The 19,531-nt window shown below is 53.2% G+C and overlaps 1 protein-coding gene across 5 annotated transcripts in view; it reads left to right on the top strand.

Moving 5' to 3' along the window:
- Shank1 (SH3 and multiple ankyrin repeat domains 1) overlaps positions 1–19,531 on the top strand; it is a 56,750-nt gene continuing 37,219 nt past the window's right edge. For 3 of the 5 annotated variants that reach the window (XM_008845159.3, XM_008845161.2, XM_008845162.2), the window contains exons 1-9: positions 1–48; positions 2,575–2,872; positions 3,010–3,213; positions 3,733–3,804; positions 6,191–6,299; positions 6,523–6,674; positions 10,902–11,069; positions 11,506–11,622; positions 19,217–19,294. In XM_008845159.3, the coding sequence (XP_008843381.1) occupies positions 2,618–2,872; positions 3,010–3,213; positions 3,733–3,804; positions 6,191–6,299; positions 6,523–6,674; positions 10,902–11,069; positions 11,506–11,622; positions 19,217–19,294 (1,155 nt within the window). In that variant the 5' untranslated portion in view covers positions 1–48; positions 2,575–2,617. Of the gene's footprint in view, positions 49–2,547; positions 2,873–3,009; positions 3,214–3,732; positions 3,805–6,190; positions 6,300–6,522; positions 6,675–10,901; positions 11,070–11,505; positions 11,623–19,216; positions 19,295–19,531 lie in introns of those variants that run through there. The other 2 variants (XM_017801115.2, XM_029569271.1) reach the window with 2 other exon arrangements.

Genomic DNA, 19,531 nt, shown 5'->3' with positions numbered 1-19,531 from the left:
AGGGGCCGCGGGCGCCGCCGACCGGGACTCAGCAGCCCCGCCAGGCAGGTAAGGGCACTGGGAACCTGGAGGCTGGGGGTTGGGGGTGAGGTGGAACTGGGAGACTTGGGGTTGCGGGAGAGGGCGGGGGCGCCCCGGATGTCCTTGGCCCGGCGCCGGGCTCCGGCCTGGGTGTGCATTTGACGGGGAGAGTGGGGGGGGCGCGAGAGGGGGGGGGCGCGCCGGATGTCCTTGTCCCGCCGCGGGGCTCCGGCCTGGGTGTGCATTTAGGGTGTGTGTCTGTGTGTGTGTGTGTGTGTGTGTGTGTGTGTGTGTGTGTGTGTGTTGGGAGGGTGCGGGTGTGGAAGGAAGAGTGGCCCCGGGGTGACATTAAATTGGGTTGCGTCCAGGTCCCGGGTGTCCCGTCCCAGATGGAATCCTTGCAGGGAGGGTGCACCCCATCCCCCGCCCTCTGCGCCCCCTAACCCCTACCGGTCTCCCGGGCTTTCCAGGGCCACTGCTGGGCCGTGGTCCCCGCCTCCCAGCCCTGCCCGGACGGGCCACTCCCCCGCCCCGTCCACCGGGGCGCACCTGGGCCCCTCCCCTAGGTCACCCTGGTCCCCACCCCCTCCGAGCCCGGGGCTCCTCCCGCTCCTCCTCCCAGGCAGCCGGCTCTGGCTGCGTCCCGCCGCTGCTCCGGTGCCCACCGCGCCTCCGGCCGGCGCGCCCCCTCGGTTCCCACCCCCAGTCCCGGCTCCCTCTGCCGACCCCGGGCTGTTTCCCCCCGACACCCAGCCTCCAGGTCGCAGCCGGAGCTCCCGGTCTCCCTCCTCCCTCCATTCATTCGCCCAGGGCCCGGCTCTCGGCCACGCCAACCGCCTCTTGTTCCCCCCTCGCCCCCCGCAGCCTCGCAGGGCACCCCCCTCTCTCCCCTTCGCTACCCCCCCCTCTCCGATTCCTCAGCCCGTCTCGGTACCAGCTGCGTGCCAGCTATTCTTAGCCTGGGAGCTTTTGATTCATGCCGCCCCGGCGGAGTGTGCCCGCTCCCTCCCTCGAGGCCTGAGGGGGAGGGGCCGAGCTGTCCTGGGGGTTGGGGCAGCCGTGCCAGGTCTTGGGGGGGTGGGGAGTGGGGGCTGGTACCCAGGCCCAGCTTGCCTTTCATCCCACTTGCTACCCCACTCCTGGAGGGCTGGACCTGCTGAGGGGGATGTCAGCCTGGGTCAGCCGAGGGGGAGTGGCTGGGGCCCCGCAGAGCGGGGCGGGACGTGGGGTGGGACGTGGGGTGGGACGGTCAGCGGGCGGCGCAGGGGGTTCCTCCCGAGCCAGGCGGGTGGGGCAGCAAGGCCGGGCACCTGGGGAGGGGGAGGGGGCGTCGGGGCTCTGTCCCCAGGTCGGGGAGGGGGCCCTCAGCCCGTGGTTAGACGCCTGCTCGCCTACAGTTCTTGGAACTACCTTACACATTCTTTCCTCTTCCCCAGCCCTCCCCCCCACCCCAAACCCAGCCCATCCCCACTCCCCCAAAGTCAGCAGTACCCTCCACTGCTTCCCATCTCCATGGCAACGGTGCAGGAGACGGGCCTGGTGTGTGTGGGGGGGGGGCAGACGGTTTCCGGCGCTAGAGTGGGGACTGGGGAGCGGAGCTGGAGGGAAGGGGACCCCATTTGGAAGGGAGCCACCCCTCAGAAGGCCACCTTAAGGGGATGACTTCTCCCCAACGTGGTCCCCCAGATTGCCGCACCTCACTTTTTAGCCTCCTCCCCAGCCACCTCCCCCCCTCCGAATGCTCCTTAGTGGAGACACCAGTGTGGTTGCAGTGCCAAGCCACCCACCCTGCTGTGCCAGTCCTGAAACACGCCCACAGGTCATCCACAGCTGCCCACACCCTCCCAGGCCATCACAGGGTATCACCTGGACTGTCCTCTCCAACCACCCACACAGCCTTTTCACATGCCCCAGTAACCTCTCACCACTTCCCAGGCACAGCTCATGGGAGATGCTGTTCTGTACATCCCTGGCCCTCCTGTGCCTCACTCCCCCCAGGGACAACAACCAATTCCCCAGCAGCCCTCCCTCCATGTGGTCAGCCACACTTCAGTGAAGTCACTGGGCTCTCTGGCACCTCCTGCTGCCCCAGGCTCACCACTGACACCTCCAGCTCAGCTTTACTATAAATGTCAGTCTCAACCTCCTTGGGGTGAAGAGGCCAGACTCTGGCCAGGAGGGCAAGATGCTGGGATGGGATGGTCCACCTGTCTGTCCTTAGCTAATTTTAGCTTCTTTTTCTGTGACTTGACAAAGTGGGCCAGTAGCTCCCCGTGGTGATTCTACAATTTCTGGGACACACTGGGTCAGCAGCAAAGTGGGGCGCAGGGGGGTTGGGGGGCTGCAAGCAGGACCAAGGGCAGGCAGGAGACAGGTGTTAGGAGCAGGGCTGCGGAGGTGGTGTGAGCTCGCCTGTGCAGAGGTCTAAATGTGTCCCCAGCCTGCCCTGCTTACCCAGGGCAAAGGGGACAGGCTGCCTCTGTGTCTGTCTGCCTAATGGTACTCGAGGTCTTTGAAGGGTTCCACTCTGAGGGTCACCCTCACCTTCTCCAGCCGCCTGTGATGCTGCCATCCCCCGTCGCCCCGTGGCCCCACGATGACCCACAGCCCCGCGACAAGCGAAGACGAGGAACGTCACAGTGCCAGCGAGTGTCCCGAGGGGGGCTCAGAATCCGACAGCTCCCCAGACGGGCCAGGGAGAGGCCCCAGGGGGACCCGGGGCCGGGACAGCGGAGCACCTGGTAACCTGGCCTCAGCCGGAGGCCTCCAGGGACGCTCCATGTCTGTCCCCGACGACACCCACTTCAGCATGATGGTTTTCAGGATTGGCATCCCCGACTTGCACCAGACGGTGAGTTGGCCACTCACTTGCCAAGTCCAAACTGGTCCAAAGAGGCCCCCCACCCCCACCCAGCTAGATTCTGCTTCTTTCCCGCCTACCTCCAACCCTCCACCCACCCTAGTCCTGGCCTTCTTCTCTCCTACTAGAAATGCCTGCGATTTAACCCCGATGCCACCATTTGGACAGCCAAACAGCAGGTGCTCTGTGCCCTGAGTGAGAGCCTACAGGATGTGCTTAACTATGGCCTGTTCCAGCCGGCCACCTCAGGCCGGGATGCCAACTTCCTGGAAGAAGAGAGGCTGCTGAGGGAGTACCCCCAGTCCTTTGAGAAGGGGGTGCCCTACCTGGAGGTGAGGCCACAGGTCTCCCAGAACTCATCCCCAACAGAAGAGGGGAGGGAGGCATGCCCTGAAACACATCCAATCCAGACTCCAAGTGAAACCCAATGGGCTTCAGACTCACAAGAGAGGGGAGGGGCCCAGGCTCCGCATCCAGATCACCAGCTGAGTGGCCTCTGTCGTGCCCTCTTCCCTGCTACTGTAGTTGAGATCCCTGCTCCAACTGATGGGCTGTTCCTTATGCCCATCAATTGGAGAAGGGATCCCAACTACAGTAGTCATTCTAAAACATCCTATGTGTGCATGGAGTGGGGGCTCCTTCTGCCTACTACAAGGTGGGGTTACAATACACACACCTCAGTGACTTGGTACTCTGAGAAAAGTCTCCCCACCCAAGGCCATTTGCATACCCAACCCTTAACCTGGGAGAATGAAGTGGGGGTCAGACCTTACCCCCTAATACACCCAAAAAGGAATTTGATTGCAAGTCTGTGTCTCCCCCTTATCCCCCCACCCTGGCCTTGACCTTAGTTCCGCTACAAGACCAGAGTCTACAAACAGACCAACCTGGATGAGAAACAACTGGCCAAGTTGCACACAAAGGTGAGAGTGCTCTGTTGGTGAGGACCTCCCTGGGGGAGCCCCCTGCATCTCCCTGTCTCCTTCAAAGGCCTTCCACCCTGCCAAGCCCTCTGTTCTGCCAGGTCCCCACTTAATATTGATACTGATTCTGTTTCCCTTCCCACTTTCCTCTTGGGCCTTACCTGCCCAGCTACCATCTATGCCTGTTTCCTTTGTGTGCGTGTGTGTGTGTGAATATTTGTGTATGTATGCAGGCCAGAAGGCTACCTCAGATGTTACTCTCAGGTGCTGTCCACCTTATTTTTTGTTTGTTTTTGCACATGGAGATCAAACCCAGAGCCTTGTGTATACTAAGCACCCTACCACCGGGCCACATCCCCAGCCCAAACAGGTTTTCGGGGGGGGGGGTTGACATTTCTTATTACATTTATTTATGTGTGTATCCAAGCATGTGTGGAAGTCAGAGGACAGCCTGCAGGAACTGATTCTCTTTCCACCACGCTGATCCAGGGATCGAACTCAGCCTGGTAGCGCTGAGCCATCTCACCAGCCCCACCTTAAGTTTTGAGACAGTGTCTTTCACTGATCTGGGGCTCACCAGGTTGGTTACTCTGGCCGACCAAATCCCCAGCACTGGGGTTACTGTTGGTTACTTTGGCCACCCCAAATCCCCAGCACTGGGGTGTTGAGCACATCCATCACCCCTGGCTTTCCCATGTGGGCTCTGGGGATCTGTGGCAAGCTCCCAACCCTTCATGTGGTTTCTTTGGCCTTCTGTTTCCTGGAGATGCTCCAACCTGTCTGGCCACCCTCTTACTCTCCTCACAGTTTCCTGCCTAGGGTGTATTTCACAGACACCCCAGGGCTCCCCAGTCCTACAGCCTGTATCCCCATCAAATGCAGGCTCCACAGCCTTTCGGGGGCCTTTCCCTCTCATACTTGAGCGCTATGTCCCCTGTGTCCGACCTGGTACCCTAGGAGCTGGAAGTCAGGACACAATTCTTTTTATTTGCTTCTTTTAAGACAGAGTCTCCCTGTAGCCTCATCTAGACTGGAGCTCTATAAGTAGACCAGGCTGGTCTCAATCTCACAGAGATCTGCCTGCCTCTGCCTCCTGAGTGTCCCACCAGGGAAATGACTCATGATGGAGAAAGAAACTACCCTGGTTGGTCCTAACCCTCTTACCACCTCACTGTCCACTAAATTCTTCCCTTCTCTCCATGGCCTCAGCCTTCCCTACCTGTGCAGTCCACTTTGAAAGTCACTGGCCACGTGTGACTCCTGAGTGCACATGACAGGTGTGAACTGAGTCACAGTGTGAGTGGGAAATTGTAAAAACTCCATATCGTTTTAAAAAGATTTTTTTTTATTTTTAATTATGTGCATGTGTCTGTGTGTGTGTGTATGTATGTGAGGGGGGTATGTACATGTAAGTACAGGTGTCCATGGAGGCCAGAGCCATCAGATTCCTCAGAAGCTGGAGTTACAAGCAGGTGTGAGCCACCAGGAACCAAACTCAGGTCCTCTGTAAGAGCATCAAGTTCACTTACCTTCTGAGCCGTCTTTCTAGGCTCCATGATACCTTTTTAAAATGACATTTGTTTATTTATCTTGTGGATGTGTAGGGGGGACGTGCATGCATGTGAGTGTCACAGCTCACACGTGCAGGTCAGAGGACAACTTGTAGGGGTCAGTTCTCCTTTTTCAACAACTGAGTTCCAGGGATTGAACGCTGATCATCAAGTTTGGCAACAAGTACCTTTACCCACTGAGCCATCTCACTGCCCCCGTCCCTGTGATACCTTGTTTTCTTATGGATTTTATATTGAAACAGTAATATATATATTCATTTAAGAGCATATATCCTCAAGATGGATTTAGTATAATTCACAGTTCCCCTTCCCTTTAAAAAGATGTATATTTTAGACAGGGTCTCCTAGCAGTTCCAGTTGGCCTGGAAGTCACTTATGGAGACCAGGCTAACCTCAATTTCACAGAGATCCACGTGCCTTTGCTTTTGGATTAAAGGCATGCACCACCATATCTAACTTAAATATATATATTTTTTGGGACAGAGTTTCATCGTGTAGCACAAGCCTAGAACCCACCATCCTCCTGCTTCTGCCTCCTGGGCACAGGTTACAGGTGCCCTATCCTACTAGGTGTCTTTGTTCTTTAAAAACATTTTTTATATGTATGAGTGTATTGCCTGCATGCGTGTGTGTGTGTGTCTGTGTCATGCAGTGCCAGCAGAGGCCAGAAGAGGGTGTCAGATCCCCTAGAACTGCAGTTATTGATGGTTGTTAGCCACCATGTGGGTGCTGGGAATGGAACCTGGGTCCTCCGAAAGAGCAGTCAGTGCCTTAACTGTTGAGCCGGTTCTTGTCTTTCTTTGTACATGATTCAGACGGGGTTGAAGAAGTTTCTGGAATATGTGCAGCTCGGGACGTCTGACAAGGTGGCGAGGCTGCTGGACAAGGGGCTGGACCCCAATTACCATGACTCAGATTCTGGAGGTAGGAAGGGGCATAGGGCATGGAGGACCATGGCAAGGAGGCAGGGCTGGGCAGAGAGGCCGGGAGGCCACCTCCACTCCAGAGGGTCACATTCCAGAGACCGAGGCTGAGGGACCAGAGGTTGTGGAGAACTGAGCTGGGGAAGCCTGGGGTGGAGTCTGGGAGGTGGGAAGAACTGGGGGGGTGTAGGGGCTGCCTGTGATGGTGCCCTCCTGCTCTTCAGAGACGCCTTTGACCCTGGCGGCCCAGACGGAAGGTTCAGTAGAGGTGATTCGAACCCTGTGCCTGGGCGGGGCACACATCGACTTCAGGGCTCGGGACGGCATGACAGCACTGCACAAGGCTGCATGTGCTCGGCACTGCCTGGCACTCACGGTGAGGCTGTGGCAACGCCCCTGGGGGGGCCTCTCTCCTTCCCATTTTATTCTTTCTTCAACTCTACTTATTTATTTATTTATTTTTATTTCACATGCATGAGTGTTTTCCCTGAATGTTTGTAAGTGCACCATGTGCGTGCTGTACCCTTGGAGGCTAGAGGAGAGTGTCGGATCCCCTAGAAGTGGAGTTGCAGCTGGTTGTTAGCCATCATGTGGGGGCTGGAGCCAAATCTGAGTCCTCTGCAAGAGCAGCCAGTGCTCTTGACCACTGAGCCATGTCTCCAGCCCCTCCAACCCTTCTTTTATTTCTGTTAAAAAGAATCTCTCCAGCAAGATGTGGAGGCTCACATCTGTAATGCCAGCACTCAGGAAGTAGGGGCAGGAGGATCAGGAGTTCAAGGCCAGTCTAGGCTACATAAGACCCTGCTTCACTGCCCCTCCTCCCCCAAAGCCCAAATAGCCCACAGCACAGTCTGTTTCCACACACTGACAAACAGTCTCTGTTGTCAGTCTTCTGAATGAGAGACCGTCCTCAGGCCCCTAGGTACCCCCAGCTTAGTGGAAACATCATGCCACAGCCCAGGTAGGCCCTCTAACCTCTGTCCACTGCAACCTTCTCCCAGGGCACTCAAACTGGCCCCTTTCCCTCTGCCCGGCCCAGTGCTCACCCCACTTCTGCCCCCTGAAGATGTCAACCCCTTAAGGGCCTTAACGCACAGCAAGAGAGCTCCTTATTTCCCAGAGATCTCTGTGCACACCCTGTCGCCCCTCCATCCACCCTTCCCAGCCCAGTACCTCAGCCCCCAAAACTCGCTCTTCTCCTAGGCAAATCCAGCCACCTCCTCCCATTCCCGAGACAAAATTGCATCTTCCCTGGCTAGAGAGATGGCTCACTAGCTGCTCAGGTAGTGGACCCAGGTTCAATTCCCAGCACCAACATGGCAGCTAACAGCTGTCTCTAACTCCAGTTTCTGGGGGCTCCAGCATCCTCTTCCGACCTCCATGGGCATTGCATGCACAGGTGCACCTCCAAAAATGCAGGCAAAACACTCATTCACATAAAATTAAAAATAACCCTTAAAAATGCACCTTCTCCAAATTAGGCATGGAGGCACATGCCTAGCATCTCGGAACTCAGGAAGTGGATACAGGAGGCTTGGGAGTGCAAGGCCAGCCTGGGTAACATAGTGGGTGTGAGGCCAGCCTGGGCTACATAGTGGGTTTGAGGCCCCCCTGGGCTACATGAGACCTTGTCTCAACAGACAAAAAAAAATGTATTTTACCAACAAATAAGGTCTATATATCCACAGAATGCATACAAATGTGTATGGAGTTTTCTTTTGTGTATGTATGTGTGCATGAAGGTGCATGTGTGTGTACAGAGGAGCATGCATGTGCAGATGCATGTGAGGGCCAAAGGGAAGCCTCGGGTATCATTCCTCAGGAACCATACACTTTGAGCGTAAATCCCTGGAAAGTTTCTGGATCTCTTTCTCTCTCTCTCTCTCTCTCTCTCTCTCTCTCTCTCTCTCTCCAGTCTCTCATTGAGACCCACAGCTCCCCAGTTAGGTTAGTCTGGCTGGCTAGAGAGCCCCAGGGAGTCACCTGTCTCTGCCTCTCCAGTGCTGGGATTACAAATTCACACCACCACACCCAGATTTTTACTTGGAATCTGGGGGTGGAACTCAGGACCTCAAGTTTTCACGGCAAGCACTTTACCAACTGAGCTACCCCCCACCCTTGCCCCAGGATCTGCATGCACAGTCTTATTTTAAAATATTCTTTTTCTTCTCCCTTCACCAGGTCACCTGACCCTGTTTAGGCACAGGAGGGAGGGGCTGTACCCAAAGACAGAGGCACACCCTGTATCACAGATGCCCTGCTGCAGAGATGCACCATACTCTTCTCCACACTTTCCCAAAGAGCCCTTGAGGCAGGCAAATCCTGGCCTCAAAGAACCAGCTTTTACCGACAGAACTAACAGTCTTCATGTGCCAAAAAGGCACTTGACAAACCCATGTGGTTCTCTCTCTCTCTCTCTCTCTCTCTCTCTCTCTCTCCTCTCTTTCTCTCTGTCTCTCAGTCTCTCTGTCTCTCTGTATCTCAGCCTCTTTCTCAGCCTCTCTCTCTGTCTCTCTGTCTCTGTCTCTCAGTCTCTCTATGTCTCTCTGTCTCTCTCAACCTCTCTGTCTCTCAGTCTCTGTCTCTCCCTCAGCCTCTCTCTCTGTCTCTCAGTCTCTCTGTCTCTCTCTCTGTCTCTGTCTCCCTCTCTGTCTCTCTTCCTCTCTCTCCTTCTCTCTCTCCTGTCCAATCTGTTAACCACTGGCCACATGAGGCTGTTTAGATTTAAATTAATTAAAACAGAGTAAAATTAAAATCTCAGTTCCCCTGGCTGGTGAGCTGCAGTCAGGTGCTCATGGTCCCCCTGTGGCCGCCATACTGGACGCCAACCGAGATCATCTCTGCGGCTGTAGACGCCTGCTACACAGGGCTGTTGCAGGCTTTCCAGGGGATGCTGTCAAAACTTGGTCCTAGTTACGTTTAATCTCTTCCCCTTCCACACTCAGAGGTGTCCCTCCCCCTCGAACCCCAATCCTCAAGGAAGTTGGCTCAATATTTGAGCTCACCCCAAGCTTGTCTTTCACAGACTTCTTTAGTGAGAGTCTGTGTAGCCCTCCCTGCTTGGCCAGGCACCTTCTTTTTTATGAATTTTATTTTATGTGTATGGTGGTTGTGGGGCCTCTCCCTCCCCTTGTGGGTCATTGGCCATCGGTCCACGAGGGCAAAAGGAGCAGAAGTGAGGAACGGGGTCAGGATGGCCAGTGAGCACTGACAGAAGAAAGCCCTTCTGGGGAGGCAGATTCAGTGATACAGACAGCTCCAGACTCAGTGACACAGCTCCGTTTATTCAGTGGGGGTTAGGGAAAATATAGTGTGGAGGCAGCAGCCAAAGCCTCAGCTGACAGGTGCTCATAGTATGCATTATTTACATGTGGTAGGGGGGATCCTATCATCTGGCTATAGGGCAGTGCCTAATTATCATATAGAAAAAACCTGGGGGTAGTTTTTACTGCCGGTAACTATGCCAAAGGCCATGTTCCAAATAAGGTCAGGTATCCCTGCTTGGCGGCACTTTCCAGGTAAGTCAGACAGGAAGGCCCTGCTGAGAAAGGAGCCCGACCTTAACAGCAGGGTTCCCCAACAATGGTATTGCCTGCATGTATGTAATTGCACCCCTGTTGTCCAGTGCCTGTGGAGGTCAGAAGAGGGTATTGGATCCCCTGGAGCTGGAGTAACAGACTGTTGTCAGTTGCCATGTGGGTGGTGGGATTCGAACCCTGGTCCTCTGCAGGAGCAGACAGTGGTCTAACCACTGAGCCATCTCCCCAGCCCCAGGAACTTTCTTGCACTTAAATCCTACTCTCCCATCTGTCCCCTGACAACCATGCCATGGATTAGGAGGGGCCTGGCCGCAGACACCCTCCAGTGGCTCATCCTCATTCACCCACTGGAGAAAGGCTGAGCTGGATGTCAGAGGCTGCTATGCAGAGCTTGTCTTATCTGTTACTCATTGTTCACAGGGTTGGGACTGGTCCAGACTGGAGACAGCCTGGCTCAGAGTCAGAGGGGCTAGAGAGATGGCTTGGTCCATAAAGTATTTGCCACACAAGCCTGAGGGCCTGTGTTTGATTCCCAGCAACCAAGTGAAAAAGTAGGGTGTGGTGATGCACCCTGCAATCAGCACTGGGGAGGTGGAGACAGGAGGCTCCTCAGGCCTCGCTGGCCAGCCATAGCTGAGTTGCTGAGCTCCAGGTTCAGTGAGAGACCCTGTCTCAAAAACAAAGAAAGGGCTGGAGAGATGGCTCAGCAGTTAAAAGCACTGGCTGCTCTTACAAAGGACTCGGGTTCAGTTCCCAGCACTCACATGGCCACTAACAACTGTCTGTAACTCCAGTTGCAGGAGATCTGACACCCTCTTCTGGCCTCCACAGGCATTGTACACATGTGATGCACTTACATACATGCAGGCAAAACAGTCATACACATAAAAAAAGGTGAAGACAATACACACACACACACACACACACACACACACACACACAGGAGAACATCAGGGAGAACTGAGACAGGTAGGTACTGGTCAGTATGGGTCATTTGAGGCTCCTCTCCTGTTCAGAACTAGCTGTTTCACACGTGACTATCTAAACCGTCTGTCTCTCCCTAGGCACTCCTGGACCTTGGGGGCTCCCCCAACTACAAGGACCGCCGGGGGCTGACACCTTTGTTCCACACAGCTATGGTGGGGGGTGACCCCCGCTGCTGCGAGTTACTTCTGTACAACAGGGCCCAGCTGGGCATCTCAGATGAGAACGGCTGGCAGGAAATACACCAGGTATCCAGACTCGGTCCCTGAGTGCTGGGGCCAGGGGGTAGGGGTGGGGTTGTATGTCTGGGTCCTGTGACATCTAAGAGACTGAGATAGGAAGTTGATGGCTGGGTTCCCTACAGAATGGGAAGTAAGCTCAGCACAGTCCCCACAGAGTAAAAGCTGGTGTGTGGACATCGGGACCCCACAGAGAAAAGAACTGGAGAAATAGACAGATGGATGAGCAGGTGGCTTGGTCCTCTTGAAGGGCCAGCCTGGGCATCTACACCTTGGAGTGACTGAACATTTACACCTGGAAAGCTAATGCCTGGGCCTCTAAAAAGGAATAGGAGCAGAAAAAAGAGAAGAGGAGATGGAGAGAGGGATTCCTGACCTCAAGGCAAAGGGGTTTGAAGAGATTCAGGTGAGGTCTGATTCTGCTGGCCACTCCCTGTCCCCCCAGGCCTGCCAGCGAGGCCACTCTCAGCACCTGGAACACCTGCTCTTCTACGGGGCTGAGCCTGGAGCCCAGAATGCCTCAGGGAACACAGCCCTGCACATCTGTGCTCTCTACAACAAGGTCAGCCCCAGAAACACCTACCTGTCCTTCTAGAGCCACATGTTCCCACGCCAGCTCAGGCTCCCTCCACCGCAGCCCCCTAGCTCTGTACCCTCCATTCATCATTCTGATCACCCACTCACTCATCCATCCACCTGTTCATCTAGCCACCCATCCCTCACTCAGACATGGCCACCTATCTATCCATCCATTTACCGGCCACCCACAGATCCACTTATCCATCCATGCATGCACCCATGCAACGCTCATCCACGTATCCACCCATCCATCTACCCATCATCCACTGACACATCCACCCATTCATTTATCCATTCACCCACCCATCTATCCATTCATCCATCCATCATCCACTCACCTATCTGTCCACTTATCCAACCAACCATCCATCCATTCACCCAACCATCAGTGTACCGACTCACCCATCCATGCATGGTCCCATGAAACACTCATCTATTTGTCCACCCATCATCCATCCACCATCCACTTACTCATCCACCCATCCATTCATCCATCCATCCAACCACCGATCCATCCACTCATTCGTATATCCATCCATTCACCCATCCACCCACCCATATACTCATCCATCTATCCATCCATCCACTGATCCATCCATCCATCCATTCATCCATCCATCACTCATCCATATATCAATCCATCCACCCACCCACCCATCCATTCATCCACTTATCCATCCATCTACCCACACAGCCATCCACTTATCCATATATCCATCCATCCACCCACCCATCCATCCATCCATTCATCCATTCATCCATCCATCCACACATCCATCCATATATCCATCCATCCATTAGCCATCCTTTCACCCACCCACCCATTCATTAGTCCATCCATCCATCCACTGATCCATCCATATATCCATCCATCCACCCATCCACCTCTCTACCCACTCACCCATCTACCCATCTATACATCCATCTTTCCATTCACCCATTTATGTACCAGACATCCACCTACTTGTCCAGATTTTTTCTGTATCCATTTATCCATCTATGTACTATCCACCTATCTCCCCATCCACCCATCTATCCATATATTCATCCACTCATCCTCCCATCCGTCCATCTGTCCATCCACCCATCCAAAAATGTTTACTGAGATCCTCAGAGCTTGATGTTGAGCTGATGGTCCAATACAGAGTGTGCAGTAAAGTTGTGGGGCATCCATGTCCCTGCAAGAGCCATGTCTGAACCTGGGCTTGGGTGAAGTTGGTTTCCTGGAGATGCCACAGTGTTAAGGCAGCAGGGGCAAGTGAGGGGAGAAGGAATGACCTAGAGAGGGGCCACAGCATGTGCAGAAGACAGGAGGCTGAGAGAGTGGGGCCTTTGCAAGTGACAGGAATGACTGGAATTGCAGCCTGGGAGGGAATGAAAGTGTGTGCTATGTTTAGCAGTTTAAGGTCGGCTGGAGGGTCTCCACTCCAGAAATTCTGGGGAAGAATAGGCTGTAAAGAGGAGGTGGTGTCTCACTAAATGGGTCTGCCATCAGCAAGAGCCAAGATCCCCCTGCCACCTGAATAACAACTGATCCCAGGTGAGCCAGGCATGTAAGAACTCAGCCTCCCCCTGGGTTCTCTGAGATCCGCACCCTTGAAGGGCTGCTGCAGGAACTTTGGCATAGGGAGGGCAGCACCTGCGGGGGTGTGCTGATCTGCCAGCCCCCTTCCTCCAGAAAGTCTTCCAAAACAGCCCCAGCCCCTTCTGCCTCCTGAGAACTCACAGTGCTGGGGATTTGGCAGGTAGCCAAGTGCCGCCTTGTGGCAGCCAGCAGGATATTCAGCACCAAGGGAGGACGAGTGTTTGTCCAACCCAGCGACGTGGTGCTGCATCTCCCTCCCGCTTGCTGCCTCCTGTTCTCCTGCTCCTCACGTGGGCCTTAGGGCTAGGACCTCTGACCACAACGAGGGCAGAGAAGGATGAGCCGCCAGTCTGCACCCAGGGAGCCCTGAACAAGCCCCTTTCCTGGTCTGAGGCTTTGTCTTCTCTGTCATGGGAATCATGTCAGCTGATTGAAAGGGATGAGTGAGCGTGTACATTAAGTATTCATCCCTAGAAGACAGCCGTGATAATAATTGTTATTATTAGTATCATTGCCAGTGTCAATTGGCAGGATGCGGTCAGACTGGGCAGGGAAAATTGAGTACAGAGAATTATACAGCATTATTCCTCTGAGAGGGACAGATGAGCATGTTGTTTTGCCTCCTTCAGCTCCCCCTCCACACACACACCATCTGTGAAATGGGTCAGTCATGAATACCCTTCACACAAAGGATCAAATGGGCAAATGTTCTGCTTGCTGTCAGATCAAGTAGATGCTTAGTAAGCGTGAGCTCATTTTCCGCTTCTCTCCCCTGTCCTCTGTCTACCCATCATAGCCATCCATCCATCCTCCCACCCACCTACCAACCTGTTTCCACCACCCATCCATCTCCCCCCCCCCCGATCCATCCATCTACCCACCCACCGATCCATCCATCTACCCACCCACCGATCCATCCATCTACCCACCCACCAATCCATCCATCTACCCACCCATCCACCCATCATCTACCCACCCACTCATCCATCTACCCACCCATCCACCCATCCATTCATCCATCTATCCACCTACCCATCTATTCATCCACCCACCCACCCATCCACTCATATACCTACTCATCCATTCATCCATATGCTCATTCACCCATTCATCCATTTATATGCCCACCCATCCCCCCACCTGCCTATCCATCAATCCTTCCACCTTCCCACCTATCCACTAATATACCTATTCATCCACACACCCACACACCCACCTACCCATCTATGCATCCATGCATTCATCCATCCTGCTAATGAAGGTCAAGTCCTCTAAACATTGACACTCTCAAAAGTGAGGACAGAATCTGGTAGATTGCCCTGTCCCAAACCCCTAACACATAGTAATCCTCATTGTATCTATCCATGCATCCACCCACCCATCCATTCACCCACCCATCCGTCCATCACCCATCTATTCATCCATCCATCCATCTACCCATCCATCTTTGCATCCATACATTCATGTAGCCATCTATGCATTCATCCACCCAGTTATCCATCCACCCACCCATCCATCCACCTATCTATGCATCCATCCATTTGTATATCCATCTATGCATCCACCCATCTATGCATGCATGCATCCATCCATCCATCCACCCATCCATCCATCCATCCATCCATCCACCCACCCACCCACCCACCCACCACCCACTTATCCATCCATCCATCCATCCATCCACGAATCCATCCACCCATCCACCCACCCACCCATCCATCCACCTATCCCCCCACTCACCTATTCACCCATCTGCCAAGCTGTTCTCACTCTCTGCTTGCTACAGCCCCCTCTGCCTCTTGGCATGCCCATGTAGCCCCTGCCAGTGGTCAGGTCCCCTTAGGGCTCTCAAGAGTGGGGAAAGAAGCTAATAGATTGCTCTGTCCAGAGACCATAGCACATAGTAATCCTTGCTGCATCTTTGTGCACTGAGCAGATGAATGACTGTGTGACTGATGGAATGAATGATAGGCTGTGGATGGGTTTCCACCAGAACTGTGCACAGCTCTGGGCTTAGAACTCTTGACAGGTGGCTGCTGTCTCTAACAGATCAAATGACTCACCAGATGAATGAATAATTGAGTGACTTGAGCAAATGAATTGATTGACAGCTCCACATTCTCTATCCTCATCTCTTCCAAATACATTTCTTGAGCACCTACTGTGTGCCTGGTGCCAAGTGCTGGGGACAGAAGATGAATCAGGAATGTCGCTGGCTCTGGGAAGGGTGGAGGAAGCTCTCAGTCTGGCAAAGAGGCAGATGTGTAAACAAATAATTGCAATCCCAGGAGATAAGTGCTAGTTTGTAAATAAACATGCGGTTCTCCTAGCTCCCAGTGGAGGGAGCTGCTCACCAAGGCTTGGACATTTAAACTTGGGTAGAGTCAGATAAGGGAGCTTGTGAGCCACACTGTAGTCCTGTGCCCCTCAAGTTAGGGTGGGGTATGAAAACATACAAAAACACACATGTATGCCAGTTCAGGCATGCTTACACCGCCAGAACACAATCTGGACTTGTTCCGGTCAGAGAACACTCCTACTGAGTGATGTTTCACTGGGTAGTCTCTGTGGGCTAGGCACTGCTGCAGGTGCTGGGCACCATAGATAGAGCCACACCTGGCTGTGACTTACCACAGCAAGGTGCAAAGATGTTAAAGAGACAAGCGACACAGAAAATGGAATTTCTGGCAGACAAAGTTATGAAGAAAATGTGTATATTGGCTTAAAAGAATACCTGGGCCACACAGGGAGTCACAGAAAGATGACTCTCAGGAAGTAACAGGGTGGGTCCTTTTAGAGAGGGTGTTGTAAGCCGAGTGACGTACTCCTGCCATCCCGGGACTTGTGACAGTGAGCAGGAGAGGATTGCTAAGCATTTGAGGCCAGACTGGGCTACATAGCTGGTTACCAGGTCATCGTGAGACTCCGTCTCAGACACAAACAACAGCAACAAAGACAAGGCGGTCTGGGGCGGCTCTCGGAAAAGATGGCATTTGAGCCAAACTTGAATGAACCGAGAACAAATTGTGTACAGATCCCAGTGGTAGAGAAGCCCATGCAGCAGGCACCAAGGCCCTTGGGCGAAAGCAAGCCTGTCAGGGGGAGGAGGAGGTCAGCATGGTTGGAGCAAAGGGATGTGGTAGGTGTTGAGGTTGGAGGGTGGCAGAGCAGGTTGGTCTGGTGAGACCTCCCAGGTCACTGCAGGGACTTGAGGGTTAGCCAGAGAGTGATGGGGCATCTCCTGAGATTGATAGATAGGCAGATGTCCCTATACCTCCCACCTGGATGTTGTGTGTGTAATTCTTTTGGAATGGGGCAGAGACTGTGATTAAGAGATGGCTCAGCAGGTGAAGGGGCTTGAGGCCAAGTCTGATGACCTGAATTCAGTCCCCAAGTCCTGCATGGTAGAAGGAGAGCTGACTCCTGCAAGTTTGTCCCTGACCTCCACATGTGGGCCATGGCGTGTGCAGACATGTGGACACACACTCAGTACACAATAAATGTAATAAAAATGATCTTTAAAAAGACAGACCTGGGGGCGAGGGAGATGGCTCACAGAGTAAAGTGTTTGATGAAAGGGAGGACCTGAGTTCAAATCACAAGCACCCATGTACAGCAAGTGTAGTAACATGGCTCTGTAATCCCAGCTCCTACAGTCAGGTGGGAAGGAGAGACAGGAGACACTGTGGAGGTTCATGGGCCAGCCAGCTTGGCTTATGCAGTGTCCAACAGGAGACGCTATCCAAAACAAAGTAGAAGTTGAAGAGGAACATCATTACCCTCCATTCTCCACACGGGTACATTCACAGGAACACACACACAGACACACATCGCACACACAGGAACACACATCACACACAGACAGGAGCACACACAGGAACACACACACAGACACATCACACACAGACACATCACATGCTCAGGAACACACAAGACACACATCACACAGAGACACAGGAACACACACAGACACACATCACACACACAGAAACACACATCACACACAGACAGGAGCACACACAGGAATACACACACAGACACATCACATGCTCAGAAACACACAAGACACATATCACACAGAGACACAGGAACACACACAGACACACATCACACACACAGAAACACACATCACACACACAGACAGGAGCACACACAGGAACACAGACACAGACACATATCACACACAGGAGCATATACACAGACACATATCACACACATAGACACATCACACACAGGAACACACATCACACACAGACAGACAGGAGAACACACAGGAACACAGGAATACACATACACACAGACACACATGGGGACACACACACACACACACAGGAACATCCACATAGAAACACACACAGGAACATACACAGAGAGCACACAGACACACAGGCACACACCACAGAGAGAAACACAGACATACATACACAGATACACACACAAACACATACATATATACACAAACAGACCACACAGACAGACACAGACACACAGGCACACACCACAGAGAGAAACACAGACATGTATACACAGATACACACACAGACACATACATATACACACAAACAGACCACATGGACAGACAGACACACACACACACAGAGCTACCTGACCTTGAGTTATGAGTGACCTTGAACTCATCTGGGAACTTAGTCTCATCTGTAAAAGAGGCAGTGATTTCCACACTATGGAGCTGTTGGGCAATTCGGCTCCCTCCTGAGGCTCAGTGCCTGAAATACAAGGCAAGATGCCCTTCAAGAACTCTGTGTCCTGTCTGTGGAGCACACTTAGCAGTATGTGAGCTCATCCCCTGTGCAGGAACAGCTACTGGAGACTAGTGGTACAAACCAGAGATGCTGAGCACCTTGCAGTGCAGGGAGCAGGACCCCTGGCCTGGCAGAGAACCCACCTGGTCAGTCTGGTACCATCCAACGGAGAAATGCCAACCCCCACTCGACAGTGTAGGGGCCACATTTAAGGGCAGGGAAGTAGGTGACATTCATTTTACATTCATTTTATTCAACCTAATGCATCTAAAATGTCATTACTTCAACATGGAAACAATATAAAAAAATTTTTTTTGAGGTAAGGTCTCCTTGTAGTCCCAGCTGCCCTGGAACTCACTATATTGACCAGGCTGGCCTGGATCTCAAAGAGATCCTGCCTTTGCCTCCCTACTGCTGGGATTAAAGGCATGTGCCATGACACCTGGCCCATATTAGAGATATTCTTTTTTGTTTCATTTATTCTTATTTTATGTGTATGAGCGTATTGCCTACATGTATGTAAGTGCACCTGTGTTGTGCAGTGCCTGTGGAGGTCAGAAGAGGGCGTCAGATCTTCTGAAACTGGAGTTAAGGATGGTTGTCAGCCACCATGTGGGTGCTGGGAATCAGTGCTCTTAACCACTGAGCCGTCTCTCCAACCCCCTGAGATAGCCTTAGATGTATTTTGCATTCTAAGTCCTTGAAACTCCTTATTTATTTATGTGTTTATATACTGCAGTGCTGGGAATTGAATCAAGGGCCTTGCACGTGCTAGGCAGGGGATCCACCACTGGGCCTCACCCCAGCTCCTCACTGGGGGGACTCTAGACAGGGGCTCTACCACTGGTCTACATATCCCACCCATTTTTTACTTTTTGTCTGGAGTCGTGGTCTGGCTAAATTGCCCATGCTGACCTTGAAGTCCCTTTGTAGCCCAGGCTGGCCTTTAGCTTGTGAACCTCCTGCCTCACCCTCCAAAGTATACTGAGATGACAGGTGTGGCCACTAGGCCCAGCCCCTCAGTGTATTTTATGTACTCAACCCATCTCTCTAGACACATTTAAAGACTGGGTCAAATGGGGCTGGAGGCTGCTTTCTTCAGCAGTGGGGGTCTAGAACAGAGTATTTCCAAAGTTCCCATGTCTATTCATGGTGTTATTTATTTATTTATTTATTTATTTATTTATTTATTATTCCTTCCCGTCTGGAACACTGGCTGCCACCCTCAGGAAACCTGCGCCAGGATCCTCCTCTACCGCGGGGCCAACAAGGATGTCAAAAACAACAATGGACAGACACCCTTCCAGGTCTGGGGCTTGAGGTGGAGACACAATGGCATTTCAGGGCCTGGGAAAGGGGACACAGAGGACCGAGGGGACAGGTAGTGACCCCGCAGAGTCTGCAAGGAGAGGGTAGAGGCGATGGGCTAGAAAGCGGGGTCTGGGTGGAAGGCGGGGTCTGGGGTGGAAGGCGGGGTCAGTGGGGTGGAAGGCGGGGCCAGTGGGGTAGAAGGCGGGGTCTGGGTGGAAGGCGGGTCTGGGGTG

This window comes from Nannospalax galili, unplaced genomic scaffold (assembly GCF_000622305.1).
Source record: "Nannospalax galili isolate Female #2095 unplaced genomic scaffold, S.galili_v1.0 scaffold960, whole genome shotgun sequence".
NCBI lineage: Eukaryota > Metazoa > Chordata > Mammalia > Rodentia > Spalacidae > Nannospalax > Nannospalax galili.
Note: the sequence above shows the minus strand (reverse complement) of the source record. Positions and strands in the feature narration are given on the sequence as shown.